Raw genomic sequence first — 16,295 nt, forward strand, 5'->3', positions numbered from 1 at the left:
TTTTTGACAAAATTCAACACCCATTTATGATAAAAACCCTGCAGAAAGTAGGCATAGAGGGAACTTTCCTCAACATGATAAAGGCCATATATGACAAACCCACAGCCAACGTCGTCCTCAATGGTGAAATACTGAAATCATTTCCACTAAGATCAGGAAGAAGACAAGGTTGCCCACTCTCACCACTCTTATCCAACATAGCTTTGGAAGTTTTAGCCACAGCAATCAGAGAAGTAAAGGAAATAAAAGGAATCCAAATCGGAAAAGAAGTAAAGTTGCCACTGTTTTCAGGTGACATGATACTATATAGAGAGAATCCTAAAGATGCTAGCAGAAAACTACTTGAGCTAATCAATGAATTTGGTAAAGTAGCAGGATACAAAATTAATGCACAGAAATCTCTTGCATTCCTATACACTAATGATGAAAAATCTGAAAGTGAAATTAAGAAAACACTCCCATTTATGATTCCAACAAAAAGAATAAAATATCCAGGAATAAACCTACCTAAAGAGACAAAAGACCTGTATGCAGAAAATTATAAGACACTGATGAAAGAAATTAAAGATGATACAAATAGAGAGATATACCATGTTCTTGGATTGGAAGAATCAACAATGTGAAAATGTCTCTACTATCTACAGCAACCTACAGATTCAATGCAATCCCTATCAAACTACAAATGGCATTTTTCACAGAACTAGAACAAAAAATTTCACAATTTGTATGGAAACACAAAAGACCCTGAATAGCCAAAGTCATCTTGAGAATGAAAAACGGAGCTGGAGGAATCAGGCTCCCTGCCTTGAGACTATACTACAAAGCTACAGTAATCAAGACAGTATGGTACTGCCACAAAAAGAGGAATATAGCTCAGTGGAACAGGATAGAAAGCCCAGAGATAAACCCATGCACATATGGTCACCTTCTCTTTGATAAAGGAGGCAGGAATGTACAATGCAGACAGGACAGCCTCTTCAATAAGTGGTGCTGAGAAAACTGGACAGGTACATATAAAAGTATGAGATTATAACACTCCCTAATACCATACACAAAAATAAACTCAAAATGGATTAAAGACCTAAATGTAAGGCCAGATACTATCAAATTCTTAGAGGAAAACATAGGCAGAACACTGTATGACATAAATCACAGCAAGATCCTTTTTGACCCACCTCCTAAAGAAATGGAAATAAAAACAAAAATAAACAAATGGGACCTAATGAAGCTTCAAAGCTTTTTCTCAGCAAAGGAAACCATAAACAAGACAAAAAGACAACCCTCAGAATGGGAGAAAATATTGGCAAGTTAAGCAACTGACAAAGGATTAATCTCCAAAATTTACAAGCAGCTCATGCAGTTCAATGATAAAAAAACAAACAACCCAATCCAAAAATGGGCAGAAGACCTAAATAGACATTTCTCCAAAGAAGACATACAGATTGCCTACAAACACATGAAAGAATGTTCAACATCATTAATCATTAGAGAAATGCAAATCAAAACTACAATGAGATATCATCTCACACCAGTCAGAATGGCCAGCATCAAAAAATCTACAAACAGTAAATGCTGGAGAGGGTGTGGAGAAAAGGGAACACTCTTGCACTGCTGATGGGAATGTAAACTGGTAAAGCCACTATGGAGAACAGTATGGAGGTTCCCTAAAAAACTACAAATAGAACTACCATATGACCCAACAATCCCACTACTGGGCATATACCCTGAGAAAACCATAATTCAAATAGAGTCATGTACCAAAATGTTCATTGCAGCTCTATTTACAATAGCCAGGAGATGGAAACAACCTAAGTGTCCATCATCGGATGAATGGAGAAAGAAGATGTGGCATATATATACAATGGAATATTACTCAGCCATAAAAAGAAACGAAATTGAGTTATTTGTAGTGAGGTGGATGGAACTAGAGTCTGTCATACAGAGTGAAGTAAGTCAGAAAGAGAAAGACAAACAATGTTTGCTAACACATATATATGAAATCTAAGGGGAAAAAAATGTCATGAAGAACATAGGGGTAAGACAGGAATAAAGACACAGACCTACTAGAGAATGGACTTTAGGATATGGGGAGCAGGAAGGGCAAGCTGTGACAAAGTGAGAGAGTGGCATGGACATATATACACTACCAAAATTAAAATAGATAGCTAGTGGGAAGCAGCCGCATAGCACAGGGAGAGTAGCTCGGTGCTTTGTGACCACCTAGAGGGGTGTGATAGGGAGGGTGGGAGGGAGGAAGATGCAAGAGGGAAGAGATATGGGAACATATGTATATGTATAACTGATTCACTTTGTTATAAAGCAGAAACTAACACACCATTGTAAAGCAATTATACTCCAATAAAGATGTAAAAATAAAATAGAGCATATATATAAAATGTACAAAAATCAAGAAAAAAAGAATAAATGTAGTAAGACTAACAGAAGTCAATTCATAAAAGTAATATAAGGGGTACTGTTATCCAACCTTATGTCCGCAACATAAGAAATAATATGAAGTTTTAATATTACTGAAAGGACTTTGGCCTGACACTTAGAGTTGCTATGTAGTCTACATCTTCAGAAGACCTCTCATTTCCATAAAATGTCCTCATAAATTACAATGCACATTCACTAAATACTCTTCTTAGCATTCTTTGTAATAATAATGCCAGGCCTAGTTTCTATTGGGGATTTTGTGGAAGTCAGTTTTACAGTCAAATAAATACAGGGCAATTTTTTTTTCTAGTGATGTATCCTTTAGAATTTCTTGATGTTTAATTTCAATAACTAAGAAAAATATAATCTCAGTTACGTGAGTTTTTGTATTCTCTGTTTTCTTTTATATATACATACATACATAATACATGTGTCAAACCTAACTTCCAGAAAGTTTTAAAGTTCTAACACTAAGTAGAACATAAGTTATACATTAAAACTAATGAAAAAAACATTTAAGACAGGATTTAAGACAGGATTACATCTCCATGTCAGCATGACACTAAGCCAAAAATAAACAAACAAACAAACAAAAAAACAACTTAGAGAGTTACGTGTGACATATATTCCTAATAAAAGGAAGCAGAGAGTTCACTGGGTTAGAAGTTATTTTATAAAATATGTCAAAACTTAAAACTTTTAAATTTGTTTCAGTAGACACTTCATACAAGTTCTGAATTAACTTGATGAATATAAATACAAATATTTAGCACAACAAACTTCTGACACTACTAAAAAGTTGTTGTAAAGTCTGTAATGCACAGTCTGCATCAAAACATAATAAACTACCAACATGGGTAACATATATGGAACAGAATTTATAAAGAAGTCTAAAACAAAGGTATGTCTTTCTTTCTCTGTGTTCTTTGTTATAGTCCTCTTTTTTTTGTTTATGTATTACTATGTAATTTTTTTAGTTAAAAATATTGAGGTTCAATGTACATGTGGTAATGCAAAAACAGAGTTAATACTTCTCTAGTAGTATTCAAACTGATATTAGGGCTTCCCTGGTGGCGCAGTGGTTGAGAGTCTGCCTGCCGATGAAGGGGACACGAGTTCGTGCCCTGGTCCGGGAAGATCCCACATGCCGCGGAGCGGCTGGGCCCGGGAGCCATGGCCGCTGAGCCTGCGCGTTCAGAGCCTATGATCCACACGGGAGAGGCCACAACAGTGAGAGGTCCGCATACCGCAAAAAAAAAAAAAAAAAAAAAAAAAATGGAGGTTCTTTTAAATCTTACCTTTATACATAGAAAGGCATTTAATAGAGGTCCATAGAGAGTTATCTGAGAATCTGGAGAAAGTTCCATTTCTACATGAAGTTTATCAGGTGGAAGTTCTGAGGGATCAATAGGTGGACGTGAAGAAGTAGAGGGAGAAGAAACAACTCTGTCTGTTTTCTGGGATGGCCTTAATACAGATAGCATTGTTTCTTCCATTTCTGACACTGGAATAAATTGAGGAAAAAAGAATAATGTTTGAGGGGTGAGGGAGGAAAGCACCTCTTAAAAGTTCTTCAAAGAACTAGTCACTAAGAAATTCTATTTTGCAAATATGAAAGCAACTATTGCTGCTAAAGTATCTGTAGTATATAATGAAAACAAACCTGAAAGATTAATAGTTAAGAATGCAATAAAGTATGGACTTCATTGAAATATGTATAAAAATACATAAATCAAACTTAAAAAAATCGATGAAAAGTTCCTATTAACAAAGGCAACATTCTCATCAAGTTCTGTCAACATACTGTAAATCTGGGTCACAATTAGGCTTTAACTATACTTAGGCATTAAACTATGAAGTTACTTTCACATAAACAGCTATTCAAACGCAGTGTGACATTATCAACATATACATATGAGAAAGTTACAAAAACTATTCTTAAAAACTGAACTCACTGGAAAAATACACAGGAAATTCACTTGACTCTAATTCCACTTTGGATCCAAATAAAGCAGCACTTAAGCCTCAGGTAAACTATAAATGATATAACAGTTGTCAAAATGCATTAAAGAAACTAACATTTCACAAAATCAAGCGCTTTAAATATATAGATTTACATATACCTAACTTCATACTCCAGCTCTGCTTCTTCTAGCTCAGCAGACCTTGAGAAAATTACTTACTTTCTCTGAGCATATTTCCTCAACTCTACAATGACAATAATAATTATAACATCTATCTCACAGAGTTGCTTGAAGAGTTAAATGAGACAAAGTAAACCAGGCAACAGCTTGGCCTAGTATTTGATATATATAGTATTTGATATAGTACTTGATATATAGTAAATGCTCAATGAAAGTTAGCTGTAATTATACCAAAATCCTTAAAAGATTTTAAATGTATAAAATTGCCAATAGATGCATTTCCAAATATTTTTAATTTCTCCTTGTATCTTCGATGTTTATCAATTATAACACTAGATATTTCAACGTACAAATTATATGAAAACACTTACATGACTGTTTTAGCTGTTCATCTGCTTTTTGTGGATAAATTGGATGCCATGTGTAATCAATTGTAAGCATGACACTTGGGACAGTCCAGCATTCAACCCAACCAGCCCTTTGAAGATAAAAATAAAGTTTCTAGTCTGGTACTTATTCCTTTGATTGTATACAGACACCAGTTATAGATAATCAAATTTTACTGTCATTCTTTTAAAGAATTAGAAGAGTAATTTCTCCACATAAACACAAAATACTTAGATCACTAACATTAAGTACTTACTTTTCTTGAGTAATGTTCCGCCATTTTGGTTTCACTGTTTTCTGGCCACTTTGACATTCAGCAGGAATACCAGTATCATGAGTCATTTTATTTGGGTGGCAATTCTTTACCAGCATAAATAATGAATATTTACTAGGGTGGCAATCTGGTAGAAACAAATGAAGATCAACATCTTCTCCCTAAAAGATAATTTATAATAACCCAAAGTAACAAAATAGGTACATAAATTTGTTAGGTTACTATTTACAGGGAAGCTTATCTATAATAATCAATTAAACAGAAAATAAACATAAATTTGAAAAGGCAGGTTTTACATTGAATAATCAGGTAAGTAACTGGAATAAGATCTTACACTGACTGAAACTAAATTCTGCTTAGAAAGTCAAGAAAGGGACTTCCCTGGTGGCGCAGTGGTTAAGAATCCGCCTGCCAATTCAGGGGACATGGGTTCAAGCCCTGGTCCAGGAAGATCCCACATGCCACGGAGCAACTAAGCCTGTGTGCCACAACTACTGAGCCTGTGCTCTAGGGCCTGCGAGCCACAACTACAGAGCCTGAGTGCCACAACTACTGAAGCTCACGCACCTAGGGCCCGTGTTCCACAATAAGAGAAGCCACTGCAATGAGAAGCCCGTGCACCACAACAAAGAGTAGCCCCTGCTCTCCACAACTAGAGAAAGCCCACGCACAGCAACGAAGACCCAACACTGCCAAAAATAACAAATTAATTAATTAACCTTTTTTTAAAAAGATAATAATAAAAATAAAATCTCTAAGAAAAAGAAAGTAAAAAAAAAAAATCAGGGAAATTAACAGCACAGTTTCTAGAAAACAGTAAGAAAGTTATCTTCCATGGATTTCCTTGGATATTTTGCATGTAACTCAGTAAAAAAAAATTAAAACTCAGCTAATATAAGCTTAGGTGGAATATGTTCTGTATTTTAAAAATATGATTGTCTATTTTGATTCTAGTAAGTCTTGGTTCCTCAACTGCCTTGTAAGAATTATATCAAAGAATCTTCACTGAGTTTCACTTGTTTTCCTTATAGGTCCCTGAATCTTTGCTCATTTTGATGCTTGGTTTCTTAACAGGCAGCACAGTGGGGCGGTTAAAAGAGTGGAGCCCTAAACTATACTGCCTGGGCTCGAATTCTAACTTGGCCACTCACTAGCTATATGACAAGTTACATAAACTTGCCTCCTCAGTTTCTGTAAATGCAGATAACAACAACAACTACTTCAAGAGGGTTGTTCTGAGAATGAATAAATGAGTTACTACACATAAAGCACTTGGAGAAGTGTCTGGCACAAAGTAGATGTTAATACTTGCTGGCTGCTCTTATTATTGTTGCTATTTTTTACCTTCATAACCTCCATCAATACTACAACTACTAATGATTGTATACCTTAAAGTTAGGTGTACCATGAATTCTGAACTCCTAAGAGCTGGCTTTTGGATCACGGGGTTTATTCATTGAATTCATCGTTAAAATTAGGAATGAAATACAGCTGACCCTTGAACAACACAGGTTTGAACTGCACAGGCCACTTACACATGGATGTTTTTTCAACAGTAAATATTACAGTCCTACACAATCTGTGGTTGGTTGAATCTGCAGATGCTGAACCTCAGATAGAGGAACCAAGGATATGGAGGATATAAGGAGAACTGACTCTAAGTTGCACATGAATTTATGATGGCAGGGAGGGTCAGCGTCCCTAACCTCCACATTGTTCATCAACTGTATAGAGAAATGTAAAATCCAGTTCACAGACTAATATTAGAGCTAGAATAAGTTCTAAAGAGAACATATAGATTAGTCACAGAGGTCAGAAATGAGCTCTAACAAAATAATCGACTCAAGGAATTATTTTATTTTTTTGCCCAGCTTTTTTTTTTAATAGAAGTATAGTTGATTTACAATATTATATTCATTTCAGTCATATAACACAATTCAGTGTTTTTATGGATTACATGCTATATCAATACAAAGTTATTATAAAATATTGACTATATTCCCAGTACATTACATCCCCATGACTTATTTTATAACTGGTAGTTTATCTCTCTTAATCTCCTTCACCTACTTTATCTCTCCTCCTTCCCCTCCCCACTCTGGTTACCACTAGTTTGTTTTCTGTATCTGGAAGTCCATTTCTGTTTTATCTGTTTTATCTATCTGTTCATTTGTTTTGCTTTTTAGATTCCAAATATAAGTGAAAACATACAGTATTTGTCTTTCTCTGTTTGACTTATTTCACTAAGCATAATACCCCTCCAGTCATCCACGTCATAAATGGCAAGGTCTCATTCTTTTTTATGGCTGAGTAATACTCCAGTGAGTATATATATCACGTCTTCTTTATCCATTCATCTGTCAATGGGCACTGAGGTCACTTCCATATCTTGGCTATCGTAAACAATGCTGCTATGAACACTGGGGTACACATATCTTTTCAAGTTACTGCCCAACTTCTTAGGGGAACTTGGGGAACTTAGGGGAAAGGCAGAATATTACAGTTAACTACAAAAAAGGAACAGGCAATTCTGTGCCACTGAAGTTAGTGAACAATGGTGGAAAACCAAAATACTTCAAGGTGGCAACAGGATGGGCAGGAGAGAGTAAAGGTAAGTGCTGGGAAATCAAACTTACTAATAAACCTTGTGGAATAAACAATACATCCAATTATACGTACTCGTAAAGAGAACTTGGTATTACATGTAGCTGGAACAAAGTCCGTAAACGGCAAAGAGAAATCAATGTTTAGTGTTTCCCCACAGGCTGCCAGGTACACTGCAAAAATAAATAAATAAATTTACTTTTAATTTCAAAAAAATTTTCAACAAAAACTGCCTTAAATATACACCTAAACAAAATTAAATTTAATATGCTTAGTGTAATACAAATTCTGAAATAGTTCTCTGAGAGTCTTATAAGACAATGGAAAAGAAGATCAATTCTAGTATCTATTAAAACTATAAAAATCAATACCAGTTCTTTGCTGGTATTTGTCTTAATGAACAGAATACTAACCTAATTTTTAAAAAGTACTTACCATTTTCCTGTTGTTTAGTGGAACAGTCAATCCAATTGTGCTGATTAGCTGCCCAAATCATTTCAAATTGATGAAACATGATTTTAAAATTCCATGTATATGGAACAAATGAAAAAATGTCTGGAGCACTATCACTTGACCAGTCTTGAATTAAATCTAAAATTATTGCAGTAGGAGACAGAATGTAAAATTAATTGAAATTCAGAAAACAAAATAAAAATATTCTAACACCAAAAAGTTTCCTATTGTTATCTAAAAAGAACTTCTATACAAAGATATTAAAAAGCTGATTAAGATGTAGCTAAATGATTTGACAGTAAAAATGCTTACTTACTAATCACAGTTCCAAATAAGAAAACTTTTATGCATTTCATATACCTATTACGTTTTTAAAGAAACTTCAGAAGAGGAAAAAAAAATTACCTGATATTCTGTTGCCAAAATACATAACATTGTGGATATATCTCATCCTAGTTCTTTTTTCTACGTAGATTTTTACACTACCCTAGATGTACAAGTTATGTTACTTTTTTCATTGAACTCAAAATTTTGCCATGTTATTTCGTACACATTAACAAAAATTTTGTTCATTAAAAAGATTCGCAAAGATTTACTTAACCATTTACTGTACTTGGATATTTAGACTTTCTTAAAATTTCTGTTATATATAATGTTATCATGTATATTTTCATGCAAGATATTTTACATATTCAGGATTATTTTCTCAGGATAGATTTAAAATATGGATTTGCTAGGTCAAAGTTTATGAATTTTTTTAAGGCTATTATAAATCACAAAACTGCTTTCCAAGAGTAGTAGATCCATTTATGCTCCTATTAGAAATGTATGGTCAACTATCCATTTCACTGTACCTGCTCCTGCATTATATTTCTTTCTACCTCTCTCCCTTTCTCTATATTTTTTGGGGGGGCGGGCCGGGAGTGGGGGTGATGCGGCTTGATAATTGGTAATTGAAAAATGCTCTCTCACTTTAATTGAATTTCTTAATTACAAGTAGGGTTGAACATTATTCGCATTGTTTTATTCACAAAACAAATACGTACAGAATGTCTACTGTGTCCCAGACTCTGTTTTAGACTGTGGGAATACAATGTGAACAAAACAAAGACTTGGCCTTAGAATTATAGTCAGTCATATTTGTTGATTGCTGATTTACTGTATTGCTGATTTGTTGGTTTAAGTGTTGTTTTTTAAAATTGTGTTCATAGTCTGCTCATAGTTCATAGTTCTTAGTCTGCTTATCCTTTCATACCTCAATTTTTTTTTTTTAACCTCAATAGGCAAAAAGTCTTTACATAAAGATGTTAGCCCTGCTCTATCACAGTGCGTTCCTCTACTTTTCCTCTGGCATTCACATTATTGCATGCACTGTATACTCCCAGCAATGATGTCCTTCAGTAAATGGTCTCCTCCTAAAAGGTGTCAAGCTCATCTTTGTATACTCACAGTACATAACAACAGTGCTATAAAATCAGAACTTTGTGTATTTGAGAGAGGGAAACAACTACAAGTACCATTGTTATAGCACAAATTCTGACAACCAGACAGTCCTGGGTTTAAATTGTGGCTTTATCATTTTACTAGTTACATAATCTTGAACAAATGACTGAAATGCTGTCGGTTTTCTCTTTTACAAAATGGGGACAACTTCACAGACTTATTGTGAGAATTTAAATGATATATGTGAACTTTTAGCACAGAAACTGCCACCAGATAAGCACTCCACAAACAGTAGCACTTAGTATTAAAGATATTCTAAGGAAAATAATAGGCAAAAATAATTAAATATTTAAAGTAGTTTCCTTTGAATTTTAAAGGATATCTTTAAACTGAAAAATATTAGATTCAGTAATGAAATCAGATGTCAAATATCATATGAACTCATTTAAAATGTAGCTGCAATGTACAGAAACTTGTGCACATATATTAGACTCATCTCTTGATAAAATAGCAAAATAATACATTTGATATCAAATTTTAATAACAATTTAAATTAATCTTAGTAAGATGCAGTTTTACTATATCAACGATAAAAGGCATATATGGCTATTAACCTGTTCTAAGACTAGAGAACAGAAATTTCCACTTAACGATTTTACTTTAAATATATTTTTATTTCATTTAACAAGCAATCACAGTAGCTCATCATACCTTATAGTATCTATGCCTACTTCTAAAATTTTACTTCTACATACCGCCCTACCTAACTAACCTGACTGCATCCCTACTATCTAACTTTAGTCTTTAACACAGCATTCAGCACTTAAGAGATGCCCAAAAGTCATCTCTGGGATTAGCCAACTACACAATACAAATTCACCATTCATCAAGCTGATTTTCACACTTTTCTTCCTCATAAACATTTTTGGTTCTGCACTTTTACTCAAACTATTCATCCCTTCTAAAATGAACACACTCTTTGGTAACCTCTTTGTTGCAGAAAAACTCTAACCATCTTTAACAACAGCATGACACTACAGAGACAGTACAGAGTCTACTACAGTCAAAAAATTGTTCTTAACCATCTCTTCCACTTACTAGCTTCATGAGTCTGCCCAAGTCATTGAATGTTTCTTCAATTTCCTCATTGTTAACTCAAGGATAACAATAACAGCTATCCCTTTTCAGAGTTGTTGTGAAGATTATACCAATGAACATGCTTTGGAATGTTGTATGAAAACATACTATGCAAATTTTAGTTAATATTACTGAGTTCATTTACAAAGACCATTCCCGATCTTAATGTCCTTCCTTACTTTCTCTAATTATCTTCAGATCGTATTGATTTCCTCTGTATCCACGTCTTACATGCATTTGTTAGCTTTGAAATTCATGCTTGCACTCAATGTGTGTGTGTGTGTGTGTGTGTGTGTGTGTGTGTGTGTACTGTTATGTATTGTTTTATTTGTCTAAGTCTAGTACTACACATGCCAATATACTTGAGACTGATAAATAAATTCCCATAAGCGCTATCCCTATAAGTTCTCTCTGCGTTGAGATCATGGCTTATATTTGTTTTGACTCATTATTAACAAGTGACTCTCAACTTATGCTGGTTGCATTTATCTACTTCATACTACTACCTAAAAGACTGAGCTAAAATTGCTAGTAAAATAAACACAAATTCAAATAATCTACTAATCATCTAAGGAAACCAACAAAATTTTATAGTTTTTAGCCAATTTCTATTTTAATGTCTTATTAGTTTTTTTAATATCTTATCTAAACATCAGTATATTCTGCAATATAGTTTCCCTACCAGCTTATACAATATCTTTACTGACAAATATTAAAAATTACGGTAACAAAATATCTTTACTAGGAACCTCAAAAACTACTTCCGATATGTATTTCTCTTTAAACCAAAAGCTGCTCTTATTACCAGATGGTCTTACCAAATAAATTTATTTATTTGGAAGCACTTTCTTGATGACGGCCTTAATCGTTTAGATAATAAAATTTTAGAAGTTGTGAAGTTGGTAATCTAAATATTAGTCTGGGAAAAAACTCATCTACAACTCACTTTATAATTAAGTTGATAGGCCAACAACCTACAAAATGTCCATCACCTGGTACTGGGGCTTTGCAATACCATTATATTTTCTTCTCCCATTATCAGAGTAAACCTAAGTCAATTTCATTATTGCCTGTAAAGACCACTTTTGCCTGTTTTACATCTTTCATTCCTGAGGCTCTATATTGTATTTATCATGAAGAGATCTCTGTTCCACACTGAAATCTCTTAAGAACAATTTTATCCCACTAATAACTGGCATGAGAATGGGTCTTGAAGCATATTAGGTATTCCCTCACACAAAATAGATAATTTATTTTCTGCAAAAATCTGTCAACAGAGAAATGTAAAACTGAGAAAAGAGAAAAGCAATTCAAACACTATGACCAAGTATGTTCTCTCCAAGGCTAAATTAATATCACTCTCTGATAGTATCTTTTTTAAAGAATAAATAAGTTTTTGAAGGACTCTAGAAAGATTTCAGAAGTAATATATCTAAATGTTATAGCTGTTAAATCTGGGAGATGAGAACTTAAGTTTTGTACCTTTCTATATTTTTTAAATTTCTCCAAATAAATTTTAGAAAAAAATAACTAAAAAAGTGAAGTTAAATAGGTATAAGCATAAAGATTAGAGAAAGAAAATAATTTAAGAAAAATCACAATTGTAATTTAGGAAATGTGTACTTGTTTAACTAATACAATATTCAGTCTAAATGTAAGCGCTACTACAAAATAAAGTTTAAATTTTGAGAAAGTTATACTTCTACTCCAAGTATTCTTGGCACTGCTAAAGTCTGAGATTGTGAAATTCTGGAGGAAAAACAATGTGAAGTATTGAATGCTTGAAAACACTGGGCTTTAAGTTTAAATAAATACTTTATAATTTAAAAAGTCTAAAAAGAAAGAAACTGCAATCTATTTTAAAAGATTAGCAAAGTTAGAAATGATAAAATCTTAAGTGAGAAGGAAAAGACTATGCAAAGAAGCTATCTATATAAAAACAGATTCTTGAACCAGACTATTTGGGTTGGAATCCTAGCTTGACTTAGTCGCGTAACCCTAGACAAACTGCTTAACCACTCTGTAACTCACTGCCCTCATCTGTAAAATAAGGATAATGATAATAAAATTGACCTCAGAGAATTTATGAGGATTTAATGATTTAATATGTGAAACTGCTTAGAACAGAGACAGACACTAATACACACTGTAAGTTTTAGCTATTATTTTTTTCATAAATCTGAATTAAGTAGTACTTATTCAATATTCAGCTTCACTGACAAAAATTTAACTTGCCAGGGACTCTGTCAAAGTTTCTACTACTGGGACCTTGACTTGAGCCTTGGAGAAGAATTATACAACTGCAAAAATACAGAATCATTCTATCTAATCTCCACGATAAGGCTCCTGATCAAAGCAAAATACAAATATAGAAGACTAATGATTGAATATATTATAGTAATGGCATTATTATAAAAGGCCAAAACTCTAGCAACAGCAAAATTAGGTTAGAAATTGTTATCCCTATTTCACAGATAAGGAAACTGAAGCTTAAACAATTAGGAAATTTGGCCAACATCGTATTGCTAGTAAGTAATGCGAGGACAGGGAAACCTGTGAATATCTTAATGACTGCTATACCCACAAATATTAGTACTCAGCACAGAATGCTTGTAAATGATCGGTGGGTGGATGGACGAACAGATAAATGCAGCAATCAGTCAAGCAAATATTAGGAGTTCTGGGGTAGCCACTGATCCTAGAAAAGCAGACCAACTCTGGCTAAACTTCTTACAGAAAGGCTCAAAAAATGTATTTTTATGTAGCAATATTTATGTCATTCAGAGACTAAGACCACATGTTCCCATAATCATAAAATAATGAGTAGCTATCATAATATGCTGCAAGAAATAAAAGAATTTTTTCCACCTAATGACAGCATCAACTCAATTATACATGCCAACAGAAAGGAGTTAAGTAGGGACTCCAAATACAAAAATAACGTATTTGACTATTTGAATATACTGTCTGTGGATTACTAACTAAAACAAAATAGTAGAGCCACAATGATGCCTAATTCAGGAAGAGAAAGAAACTGATTCATCTTCCCCAACTTACCCCCACTAGACCGACACAAAAATGAGTTCTTGCACTTCCTCCTAAGCTCAATTTTGGGTTCATATTTTCCTTGTTTGGGTTAGAAGACAGCATAGAACATGTATATTTAAGTTTTTCCTTTGATAAACTTGGCCCCAAAAGAAGTGTAAAAGAAAGTATGAATTGTGTCATCAAGTCCCTATGTTGAATCTAAAAGCAAAACTTATTGACTATAAACAAGTTTACTAAGATAAATCTCAGATCTCATTGTATTTATACTTATTAGAAAATTACCTGTGAAGAAATTCTTCTGTGCAAAGATGAAGTGGTAGGTGGCTTTATAAACCTCTAATTCACACTGCCATGTCTGTGGCATGTTCCATATTCGGGGGTAGCTGGCATTGATGTGAAACTGCAAATCAAATGTTAAGTAAAAATGTCAGAGGTTAAAATATGACATTGTGTGACAGCATTAGAAATGAACTCGCACAAACTGGTGAGTAATTAAAACTTATTTTCCTACTGAGCCAAACAGAATGTCCCTTAGAGGTTTTAATATTGCTGTGGCTAAAGGTCAGTATCCATGGTTACATCCAGCTCCTTAAAATACTAAGCCATGATGTGGCCAAAAAACTTTAAGAACAAATCAGGCTACAGTTTTGATACTGTAGCTAAACAGAGTAACAGCCAACTTCATTAACTCTTCTTTAAACCTAATCTGTTAAGTGAGAGGCTCGGGTCAGGCAGGGTAGAGTGCAATGCATACTGTCACACAGAAGTTTGGCCCCCAGTGCCTCCTCGGTTCTTATTTGACAGCACAGTAGTTATAAATCTGACATGATGCTTTGTGGTACATTCCACCTGCCAAAGCTTGGCAATTCTGCAAAGGCAAGAGCTGCCTGGCCAGGAATACCGTTATTGCACAGCACCATTTATCAGCAATAGCTCAGGAATTCATTAAAATGCTGAATATTCATATTTATAGTATTCATTATATTCTTGGTAACTGCAAATTTTTCTTCTTAATTTACATATATCATATATAAATATGCTTGTTTAGACAAGCAATTAAGGACCTAATGATATCATCTAATATAAAAGAATCCTCTCTAAATATCAGCCATTCTACGCAGTGACTTTTGTTATTATTGTTGTTATTACTGTCATCCCTGAGACAAAATAATAATCTGCTTGATTAATGAGTTCCTGACCTGCAGTTTTCAATCATGAGCATTTCCATATTTATTCTAATATGGAGCAATTCAGGGTATCCATAAGATTTTCTTCCTTTTACCTTATTCATCAAGTAAAAAAGGACAATGAATTATTAAGCCCTGAGAAAGAATCTGATGGGGCCAGAAAACATACAGTAAAAAATTATCTTACTTACAGCATAGGAGACAGCTAGTCTAGCCATACAATGAAGTTTAAAAACAATACACCGAGAACTTTTCACATTTCTAAAGGCCAAAAACCCATGTAGTGTTGCCTTATATTCATTTCCCCCAAAAGAAGAGCAACAGAGAGATGCCAAAGGGAGTCCACAGCATTGGGAATCTACACCTCTTCCCAAAAACATGGTCAAGAGCATCTGGTTGTTCTTGAATGAGAAGACTGACCTTTTGATGACCTCCTGGCCATTAAAATTTTATATTAAAAAATTAAAACCAAATTTGTATTTTATGGATGTAGGCATATCATCATACACTCTAGACTTACTGCTAACATTTCTGCTTCTAAAAGAGTCCGGTATTGCATGCTGGTAGTGGCATCAACATGTAAGAGTTGTCCTTTAATTGCAGGGGTGTAACCTAAAATAAGTGAAAACATAAAAATTAAGAACCTAAAGAAATACATACATATAATTAAAAAATTTGGACTGGAAACAAATTCCCCCACCACCCAAAGAAGGAATTCCTGAAAAATGGTAATCAGTCACTATTTAAATACACCCCCAGTAATGTGGAGTATACTATCTAATAGGTAACCTTTCTCATTTCGGACAGCTCTGATGGAAAAGAGTTCCATCTTCATATAAGGTCTATCCTGACTCTGCTTTCCAGTGCAAAGCTACAAGTCTATTTTCCAAATGATAGTGTGCAAATATTTAAGACTGCTCCCATGTCCTTTTTTTCACTGACTCAAGGGTACATATTTTCAACTACCCCTTAAGTAATGACAGTTGCTTTTTTTTTTCTTTTTTTTTTTCTGGAAATTAAAACACCAGCTTTATTATAGAGGTATTGAAAACATGGCTTTGAATATCCCAATAAGAAAATCTTGAGTTAGTCATAGCTACAGATAGGCAATGCTAGAAATCCAAATCTACTCCACCACCCAGGACAGACCCTTTCACTAAATGACTTTGAAGAGTCTGAAAT

The 16,295-nt window shown here is 33.9% G+C and overlaps 1 protein-coding gene across 6 annotated transcripts in view; it reads right to left on the reverse strand.

Annotated features, from left to right (window-relative positions):
• The window catches only part of KIAA1109 (KIAA1109 ortholog), a 209,065-nt gene that overhangs the window by 137,114 nt on the left and 55,656 nt on the right, over positions 1-16,295 (reverse strand). For all 6 annotated transcript variants that reach the window (XM_032632288.1, XM_032632285.1, XM_032632284.1 and 3 more), the window contains 7 exons: positions 15,634-15,725; positions 14,209-14,326; positions 8,281-8,436; positions 7,921-8,018; positions 5,224-5,402; positions 4,952-5,058; positions 3,735-3,940 (listed from right to left, as the gene is read on the reverse strand). In XM_032632288.1, the coding sequence (XP_032488179.1) occupies positions 3,735-3,940; positions 4,952-5,058; positions 5,224-5,402; positions 7,921-8,018; positions 8,281-8,436; positions 14,209-14,326; positions 15,634-15,725 (956 nt within the window). The remainder of the gene's footprint in view (positions 1-3,734; positions 3,941-4,951; positions 5,059-5,223; positions 5,403-7,920; positions 8,019-8,280; positions 8,437-14,208; positions 14,327-15,633; positions 15,726-16,295) is intronic.

This window comes from Phocoena sinus, chromosome 5 (assembly GCF_008692025.1).
Source record: "Phocoena sinus isolate mPhoSin1 chromosome 5, mPhoSin1.pri, whole genome shotgun sequence".
In the NCBI taxonomy this organism is placed as follows: Eukaryota; Metazoa; Chordata; class Mammalia; order Artiodactyla; family Phocoenidae; genus Phocoena; species Phocoena sinus.